This window comes from Microcaecilia unicolor, chromosome 2 (genome assembly GCF_901765095.1).
Source record: "Microcaecilia unicolor chromosome 2, aMicUni1.1, whole genome shotgun sequence".
Lineage (NCBI taxonomy): Eukaryota > Metazoa > Chordata > Amphibia > Gymnophiona > Siphonopidae > Microcaecilia > Microcaecilia unicolor.
The window spans coordinates 279,290,921-279,300,950 of record NC_044032.1 but is presented as its reverse complement, the minus strand read 5'-3'; the positions used below and the strand labels follow the sequence as shown (position 1 = coordinate 279,300,950).

Sequence of the window (10,030 nt, the reverse complement as noted above, 5' to 3'; positions counted from 1 at the left end):
ACCTAAATTATGCACCAGGATTTACACCAGGTTTCAGCTGGTGTAAATGCTCGCATCCAAGTTCACCTCTAAGCACTATTCCATAAACTGTGCCCAACTCGGGGCACTATTTATAGAAAAACATGCCACAGATTTTTTTTGGTACCGTTTTTTGAGCATCATTCACTGAATCTAGGGCTAGATGCACTAAACCTTAACGACCCTCTAACAACCCTTTAAGGAAGGAAATTCCTAACCAGTGCATGCATTAAAGGCCTTTTTCCTACGAAGCAAGCAGCTAATGAAAACGGAATGCAAAGGAGAAACTACCAATGAAATGTGGACAATTCGGAATGCACTAACCATACCGATGATTGCAACGAATCATTTACCATCAGAAATTTTACGTGTGCTCAGACCTGTCGTTAAGGCCCCCTGCACCATAAAAATCCAAGCCAGCATGTTTAAAAAGAAAAGTGAGATACAAACACAAACATACTACTTCTCCCTGCAGCTTAAAAATCCTGTCTCTCCCCTTCTCCAACAGCTTTGAAAATGAACACTCTGTCCCCTAAAGCCAATTTTCCCAGTACTGTAAACAAACTGCAAAGAGGTCTTTTGTTACAAAAGGGGATTTACGAGGGTAGTTCTTTTTAGAATTATCTTCAACTGCACTCTTCTGCTAGATCAGACAGCTAAAAGGCTTGCAGGTCGGGATCCCCCCTCACACGCCCCAGTCTGACGTAAGCAACCTACGTAGGTTTAATACGTTTGTGGCTGCTCTACGCATGCTTAAGGAGCAAATTAACGACGGGGATAACGTACGGTTGATACATTGTACTTTTCAATACCGCACCGAACATTTGAGCTGTTTTTTTGTGTGCATTCTTTGTTGTTTCAAATTCGTTAAGCACTTTTACGATTTAGATTTTTTAACGTTTGGTTGATGCATCTAGCCCCTAGTTCTTAATGTGCTGCTCTGTCCAATGCTGTTGTGGCAGCAGCAGGCCCAGAGTACAATGTCTGCATGCCAGTGCATGTTCACAGGCTCTCTTCAGGGTCCCTGATTCCTACTGGAATTTCCTCACAAGTCCTGTGCTCTGTGACTAGCACCATCACTGGCAGGCTGATGCTGAAAACCTAACACCAGTGATAAAGGCGATTAGCACTGGTGTACTGCCTAATGCTCTGTTTCAGCAATGGCACTGAAACCATTAGCGCAGACCGCCTTGTATGAGACAGGAGAGGATGCCTACTCCTTTCTATTTTTGGGCAGCGTCATCAAAATGGAAGCACCCTGCCCCATCCAGTAACATAGTAAATGATGGTAGATACAGTCTGTACAGTCCATCCAGTCTGCCCAACAAGATAAACTCATTTACATGGTATGTGATACTTTATATGTATACCAGAGTTTGATTTGTCCTTGCCTTTCTCAGGGCACAGACCGAAGAAGTCTACCCAGCACTGTTCTTGTACTAAGTTCTGAAGCTAACGTCGAAGCCCCTTAAAATTTACACTCCAGCCCATCCCTATCTATTCAGTCACAATCAGGGCATAGACCGTAGAAGTCTGCCCAGCTCCCATTTTGTTTCCCAATTACAAGCGTCACCACCCAATTTCCGCTAAGATTCTGCAGAACCATTCCTTCTAAACCTCAAGTAGAGGAGTGTGGTAGCCGTGTTAGTCCACTCTTAAGCTGTATGTCTCTGTTGATCACCCTCCCCTCACCTCTCCACACCCACCCTGTTAGAATACCAATGATATACTTTGATGTCCCCATGCATACTTCCTACCCACCCCCATCCTCCCACCCTGTCAGACTGTCATAGCAATGCTTGAATGTTTTTCACTTATATACACTGTCAGCTAGCACATTTGCTTATTTCCGATCTGAGGAAGAAGGGCAACCTTCGAAAGCTAATCAAGAAATGTATTAAGTTATGTCCAATAAAAAAGGTATCATCTTATTTTCTTTTCCATGTTTTATTTTGTTTGATTTCTATTGATAACCTTCTAAACCTCAGAAAGGCAGTACATCAAGTCCAATTTCCTTTTCTCTGCTGCAGGCATTCCCTTTCTACTGCTACCTTACTCCCTTTTTTTTGCTTTCCTTACTTTCTATGGTTTCTATTTTCTGTCCTCCCTCAAGCTCTTAGCTCTCCCTTCCCCTTCTGTGTCAACAACAGCATCAGTAAAAGCTGAGCCCACCCCCCCCCCCCCCCACTTGATTGGTTTCAGCAAGCAATTTGAGCCCAATCAGTTGCAAGAAGCGGGCCGGAAGCTGCAGTCTGAGAGATGGGATGCAAGGATCCTTGGATAGATGCGTGCGTGAGTTTGAATCTGGCTGTCTCGCCCCACCCCCTTTCTCAGTGGTTGCTGCCTAACTTCATCCCGGAACTGCCGCCAGTCGCATCAGCTGATTTTCGGGAGTCAGACTTCACGGAGGTTAGATAAGCCAGGGGCACATAGTCTCGCGAGACCTCCCCCCCCTTCCTTCTATAAAATGCGGTGACCGTACATTTATGCAGACAGTAATACATTGATTGTCTGGCGTTCTCGTGGTCGTTGGTGAGTGGCTGTAATGTGCTGCCTTTCTGTCTAGTGTTGCGTGTGGAAGGTCTATTTCTTATTTGTTTATTAGAAAGTTTAGTATAGTTGCATTTTAGGTAGAATGTATTTTGTATAGGTGGGTATATTTTCCTGTTGCTTTGAAATCGTAGTTTTCAGTTCGCTATATGAAACGTAAAGAGCGCCCTTTCGCCTCCTGGCTAAAGGGGGAAAGGGAAATGGGACTCGATATACCGCCTTTCTGAAGTTGTTTTTTTTTTTTTTTTTTGCAGCTACATTCAAATGACTAATCATTGGTGTAGGTTTTTCAATTTAAAAGAATCTGTTTTTTTTTTTTCTGGACTATTTTTTGTTCTTGGATTTTAATTCTGCTAGAAATTAAGCTTAAATCGCCCCCCCCCCCCCCCCCCCCCCCGGCAGACATGACTCCTGGTTTCTCCGCAACATGCGACGTACGTGTATACCAGTAAAATTGACGTATCTGCTAGTCTGCCTAAACAGAACAGCCGGCCTAAGCCTCAGTTCCAGTTTTCCAGAACTGGTGGGGTGGCTGCTGATGTATGATGGGTGGCTTTGTTTTTTGTTTTCTAACGAATGTAATTAAGGTATGACGGGATGTGGGCTATATTTCTTTTGTTGTAACGTGGCACTAGGTTAGGTAGGAGTCTTTAATTCTTCTACATGACAGACATGCTCTATGGGTTTTTCATCTTCAAATATTCATTTAACCCTACTAGCAGTTGATGCTTATGTAACTGTTCTCCAGGGCCGATGGGATAAGTCAAAAGTGGGGCAGGGTTGGGACAAATGAGGGACCCGCCCTCCCATTTTTGTAAAAATAGTCCCTTATCCCCACCCCCCCTGAGCCTCTTAAAACAGAAGCGAGCACAAGTAGCCAGTGACTTATACATACGCTGTGAGCAGTGTGTATCGGTCACGGGCTGCTTGTGCTCGCTGCTGGAAGAACTGTTTTTAAAATTTGTAACCTGGGTCTGTAAGTCTTCTTATCAGGGCCACTCTTACCACACACATCTTTTCTAGTTTGCCTGCAGTCGAGCTGGGGTGGGTCAATGGGCTGGAATAGCAATCTGGGGGTTTGGGAGATGCTTTTCCAGGTCTGGGTTCCACTCGGTTCTTCAGGTCCAGGAACCATAGGGCACTCCGAAAGGTTTAATAATGCAATCTCTGCAACAGGCAGACTTTAACTTTAACCTTCTTCATCACAACTCAATCTTGGGACTTACGGAATACCTTTTCCACTTTTCTCCATGGGGTATATTTATAGGGGCACTTCTTTCGTGGGCTATATGCCCCTGCCTAGCCTGAAAGACTTTATTTGCAAAGGCTGCAGGCCTCACAATATAACTTTTTCTTTATCAAGCCCATACCCCTGTAGTCTGAGCTCTCCAGTGGTGACCCCTCTGGATCCACCCTGGTCCTGGGACAAGCTTGCCCTAGCTCTGGTCCTCTGCTCCTGGGCTGGGCCTTCCTCTACCCACCTATAGCACACTCCACTTCTGGTTACTACTTCATGGAGCCACAGCCAAAGGATCGCGCTGCTTTCCAGTATCTTTCTCATTTTCCCCCTGGTCAATGGCAGGGAACAGTGTTGGCAACTTAAACCTATAGGCAACCAAAGATCCCTCTAAAAGGTTATCTCCTTTCAGGCTCCTCGCATCACTCTTCAGTCCCAGGGCACTATTTCTCTGCATTTTATTTCAAAAACCACTTCCTCCTATCCAGGGACCTACCATCCACCCCCCCCCCCCCCCCCCAAGCCTGAGGTTATCTTGGGGGAGGGAGGGTGCGGCCCTAGTCTTCTACACACAGTAATCTGCTCCCTTTGTCCTAGCTTTAGCAATCAATATCACGTGGTTGTCTCTTCCCTTCCACCCTGGAAAAAAAGTTAGGTGGGGTGAGTGGAATATTGCCCATGTAATAGCACAGGATTCCTGAACAAATGTACCAGTAACTTGGTACTGTAGCTGATCTTGTTCTTCCCCCCCCCCCCCCCCCCCCCCCCCATATGCTGCCTGGTCTACCGTCTCTAGCTGTTGCTTTCAACTAGGTGCCAATAAGGATATCCTTGGCCTATATAAACTGCTGTCAAATGCTGGTGAGTCAGGAAGTCTATTAAAAGCTTTGAGGCCAGTGAAATATTTGAAACTGGGGGGAGATCAGGGCTAGCTTAACAATTGTTATTGGCTGCCAAGGATAACGCTTTCTTAAGGGAAGAGGGGGCAGTTGCAGCCAAAGCAAAACTAAACCATTGGCATGTACGTTTAAGCTACATTTGTGTGATTGATTGAGGCTGTTAAAATCTTTTTTTGGGGGGGAGGGGGTAAGGGCTGTTAGCCAGGACCTCGAAAGCTGGTGGGGGTACAAGATTAAAGATTCTCTTAGGGCACCCACCACCCTAGCACTGGCTCTGTGGAGGGGTCCCATCTAACAAGGATTTGTTTTTTTAAGAGTTTAAAGAGAAGATGGCTTCAGTAACAGCTGAACTGCAACAGGTATGAATAAAATTAGTTTGCTTTTTTTGTAGTCAATTCTCCTTTATTGCTGGGTTTCTAACTCTTAACTTTTGACTTGACAGAATGTGGTGGTGAGAGTGGCTAACTTGCCACTGGTGAGCTCTACCTGTGCCATGGTGTCATCTGCTTACAGCAGCACAAAAGAGAACCATCCCTACCTGAAGTCTGCCTGTGAAGTGGCAGAGAAGGGGGTAAAGAGCATCACTGCTGCAGCCCTCACAAGTGCAAAGCCCATCATCCAAAAGCTAGAGCCACAGAGTAAGTGGTGTCTGGTTTTTTTCAACATCAAGTTTTCTGTTTCTGATGCCACCTAGTTATTTATCACTGTTGCTCATAAAGTCCATTTGAATTTGAACCATTTAAAAAATGCATTCTTGAATGTGAATAATGTGGAAGCTCAAACTTGATGGTAAAATGCAGGTTACCTTATTAAGTGGTATATCAAGTATTGTATAAACAACATGGATGGATGTCTGGTAAACTAGCAGTCCAGCACTCTAAACAGATGTAGGAAAATAATTATTCACTTCACTATTTTAAGTGAACTGAGGCTTATAGATAACCACATCACGTTCCAGGTTAATACCCTCAAATGCTCCTTGGCTAAGGCTTTTAATGACTATCGTACACCACTGAGCTGTGCTTATGTAGCTACAATATTTTCTATGTTGAAGATACTGTTGCCCTGGGACTTGGTAGCTGTTCTTACTAAAAAGTTAGTGCAGTGGTTGCCAAACCTGCACCCCCTCCCCCTCCGAGTTGAGATACCATAACACGGCATAAGTTTTGTTTAAGTAGTTGGGCACAAACAACTAAATTGAAAATTTTATTAAATGCCTTCCTGGAACAGAGAGCACTTATCAGCCATTCTCAAGTCATATGACCATGAATGGGTTATGGATATTAAAGGGCATGTTCCCAACAAATGATATTAAAATGTATAGCTGCTTTGAGTTTTATCTTAATCTACCTTTCCAACAGTTTTATAGTGAGTGGTTCAGCTGTAATGATGCTGTAACAATTTGAGAATCCCATCAAATGTAAGCCTCCCACTGCTAATGAAAAGAATAAAATATCGGATCCCATCAGCAGAGAAACCACATGTCTTTAAAAAAAAAAAAAAAAAACTGGTACACTGTTGCGGTGTTGGAGGATTGAGGTTACATGCAATTACATGTGATACTGAGGAGCTCTTTTGAGGGGTTGGTTGGTTAACTATCTGCCTATAAAAAGGAGACGGACTGGCTGCTCAGCATGAGAAGCTTGGTCACCAGCAAGGCACTGTGGTTCTATCACATCTGACATTACCGCTTCCAGAAATGCAGTGTTAGCTTAAGAATGATCTTTTCTAGACTTATCACCATCTTTTCCTTAACAATAGCAGCATCTGCCTGTATTTGGTAGCAACAGATCAAAGTTGAAAGCCCATGTCCAGCAATTGTCTGTTGCTACCCGGGGGAGGGGGGGGGGGGCAGGAAGCAGCAGGCAGCATGTGGTAATTGCTCCTCTTGTGCTGCATTCACCTGAGCCTCCAGAGTTTGATAGGTCTGGATGTTTAGACTTTCAAACTCTGGGAGCTTTCAGGTGAATGCAGCACAGCAGTGAGTTTTTACCATATACTGCCTGCCACTTCCCCCAGTGTAGTGGCAGACCGTATGTGTGAAAATGCAGCATGTCTTCTACTGTGGCCCCCACAGCACCCCTGTAAGTGTGCTGGGGCACACAGTTTGGGGAAACACTGGCTTATGGCTTATTGTGTATGAGGAAGCAGTAGGGAAGATACCTTTTCCCAAGGGCTACTATACAATGCAGACTTTGAAGAATCATACATTCCCACACAGTACTGCTCGTTTGCTGTTGCTGAGCATGACAGTATACAGTTCTGGCTGGCTATCTTCTGCCCAGCCGCACACTAGACTGCTTACATATTCTCTACTATCCCCAGCAGTTCCTTTTTTAAACAGTAGGGTTCAAAGGAACAGTGGGAGAAACAGCACCTCTTGGCATGCTGTAGTGGTGCATGGAAAAAGGATGGGAGATGTGCTATGGGGGGAGGGGGGCATACAGAACAGGGGTCCAGTTTGGAGGGGGGGGGGGGGGGGACTGAGCAATGGAAACTACAAATAGTGTGCAGAATTTCCCCATTAAGGGTATAGTGTATATGGGAGAGGTTTGAATTTGCTTCCAGCTCATGCTGTATTCACTAGCGCACCAACCTCAAGTGGTGAGTGATAACCAAAATAATGGGGGAATCTTTAACATAGTATGGTAATTCAGATATCTTTGATGCTGTGGAATATTTTGGAACTACAAGTTCTCTAACTCTGTAATTCTTCCCCATATCCTCTTGTTTCCTCAGTTTTTACGGAGTATCTAAAGTACAGCAAGTAAAACCAGGGGCAGTCATAACTGTACTGTTCTCACAAATGCTTTAACACTTACCTTCCTCTCCTAAAGTGAACTTTGACTTTTACCATCTTGATGAGCTAACCGTTTACCTAATAGTTGTCTTGAGCCTTTCCTGACCTGACCCCACTTTCAGTACATCTTAATCTCCTACAAGCACATATTTCGTAACAAGCAAGTGCTCACATGATCATTGTGAGGCAATGCTTGTATAATCCTGTATGAAATGGTGTATAGGAAACTGTCTAAACTGAAATGTTGCAATGTTTGTATACACTCCATGCAAATTACCTCAAGTATGTTTCTTTTCAGTTGCTCTTGCCAATAATTATGCCTGCATTGGACTAGATAAAATTGAAGAGAAGCTACCCATCCTCTACCAACCAACTGACAAGGTGAGCTAGGCTGAATGATGCTTGGTGGTAGAACAATGGTATAGTTCTATCCTCTGTTGCTAAGGCTGTAGAAACATCACAGTTCTTGTTGCCTTTAAGCTAGCATCAAACTTGTTTGGTGTTCTCTAGTCACTTAGTCTGGCTCTTTCCTCCCTTTACCACATCCCTTACCCATGAGCAGTGTGATATAGACCCTCAGTCCTGTACTACAGAAAAGATCCTGATGTATCTAGGCCAAAACAGATTGCCCAATTGGAGAAATGGTGGCAAGACCACATCTAGTCAATTCCCCACCATAATGTTCACCATTGCTTAATCTAATCTTCCTCTTCAATTTGAAATTACTTGGTGGCTTTGTACAGGCCTTGTATAACTAGTAGGTCACTTGCTTACTGCACCCACCACCTAAGTTAGAATCCCATGTTGGGGTTTTGGCTGAGTTAACCAAAGGCTGGCTACCTGATGTCTATCCACTTTGAGTCGTTGGTGAGCATGTGGCATTACCGGGGGGGGGGGGGGGGGGGGGGGTGAGGAGTGTGGAGGAATAGACGAAGTAAATGACAAACCACTGCCTAATCTGTCTAGAAACATCACACAAGCAGTAGCCATGTAAGTTGACTTTATCCTTGCATACAGGTGCTATTTTAAACTTTACCTCTTCCATGACTTCAGCTGTCTTGTCTTCTGACTCTATGGTGTACAAGGGAGCTAGAACATAAGGAAGAACAGTCCCCTGCACTTAACCACAACAGCAAATGTGATGGGACAGAATCAAGGTGTAGCATAGGGTTTTGTTTTTTTTTGACAAATCAAGACTAGGCATGAATTGTTAGGCCTTCACCAGGAGTCTTAAATCAACTGGCTATAAGACTGCACCTTATAGGTCAATGACAAACTCACTAATAGTCACACTTCTATATACTTCATGTTTTTTATTTGGAAGTGCAACTTAAATATTGGTGAGTTTCTATTCTACAAGGGGCACAAAGAAAAGGGGGTCCAAATCTTCCACAAAAGCAAAGTACACAAGTAAGAAAACCAAGTCCAAAAGACCAGTACTGAAACCACAGTGGTAAGAGCACCAAAAATACAGTTTATTGGGTCCCAATAAACTGTATTTTTGGTGCTCTTAACACTGGTGGTGGTCTTTTGGACTTGGTTTTCTTACACTTTTGTGTCCTGAGTTTGTTATAAACATCTTGTCTTCCACTCTCCATAGGATTCATTGCAGATTACAAAGAATAAACAAATGTCACAATGAAATAGAACTAAATCAACATCCGAAAATGGTCTACAGCTGACTTCTAAATTAAAATAAAATAAAATCTGATAAAGGGAACTTTTTACAGCTAAATATTTGGACAAGTTAAGTTTAACTCCAGAAACTTGGAAACAGCAAATTATTGGTATGTATAGAATAAAAAAGGATCAGCATGGATAGTAAAATCAAATATTTTAGATAGCATTTAGACCCAATTAATACATGACTGGACCAGAAGCCAATGCAATTAAGTCACTCTGGCAGCTGTGTTCTGAAGTTGTAATCTTCATAAAAGCTTGTAAGCACCCTTCCCCATATAGGGGGTATCACAGACCTGAGGCACTGGTTTGATTTGACTCCTGATGGAAAGCCTAGTGGCCAAAACACTGTCAAGTCTTGATTTGCTAGCTAAAAACCTATGCTACACCTTGATCTTTGTCCCAGTTTGTGTCCATCGCATTCAGTTTTTGGTGTATTAGGAAGCTCATAATGAGACTGACCTGCTGTTTTACAGTATATTACATTTTTAATATTCAGGTACAAAACTTCTGCCCAGTCAAGACTGCTACCCTTTTACAATAGCATAACAGACATGACCAATTTAAGCTAGCCACTTCAGAGCACTGGCTGCATAGCATGTTCACTGCATTAAGCAAGGGTACACAACTTAGTAGCAAGGAGTAATAGAAGAGCAGATCTCCATTGGGTACTCCTTGCAGGGCTGCTGTGGGAGGTGCCAGTGGCCACATTGGCTGTAGAACTAGCAAGGGCAAATGGGTATTACTTTTACCCTAAAGAGCCACTAGACTACCAGGAGATTCAAGGGTAGATCTGGGGAGGGTCATAGGTGGTGGTTCATCACCTGGGGTGTTTAGCTGTAATGC

General features: G+C 43.7%; 1 protein-coding gene across 2 annotated transcripts in view; it reads left to right on the top strand.

The window, feature by feature from the left end:
- Positions 1 to 2,261: 2,261 nt before the first annotated feature.
- Positions 2,262 to 10,030, top strand: part of LOC115463556 (perilipin-2-like) — a 198,836-nt gene continuing 191,067 nt past the window's right edge. The window contains exons 1-4 of one of the 2 annotated variants that reach the window (XM_030194188.1): positions 2,262 to 2,310; positions 5,020 to 5,063; positions 5,147 to 5,342; positions 7,803 to 7,885. In XM_030194188.1, the coding sequence (XP_030050048.1) occupies positions 2,283 to 2,310; positions 5,020 to 5,063; positions 5,147 to 5,342; positions 7,803 to 7,885 (351 nt within the window). In that variant the 5' untranslated portion in view covers positions 2,262 to 2,282. Of the gene's footprint in view, positions 2,311 to 2,482; positions 2,551 to 5,019; positions 5,064 to 5,146; positions 5,343 to 7,802; positions 7,886 to 10,030 lie in introns of those variants that run through there. The other variant, XM_030194189.1, reaches the window with a different exon arrangement.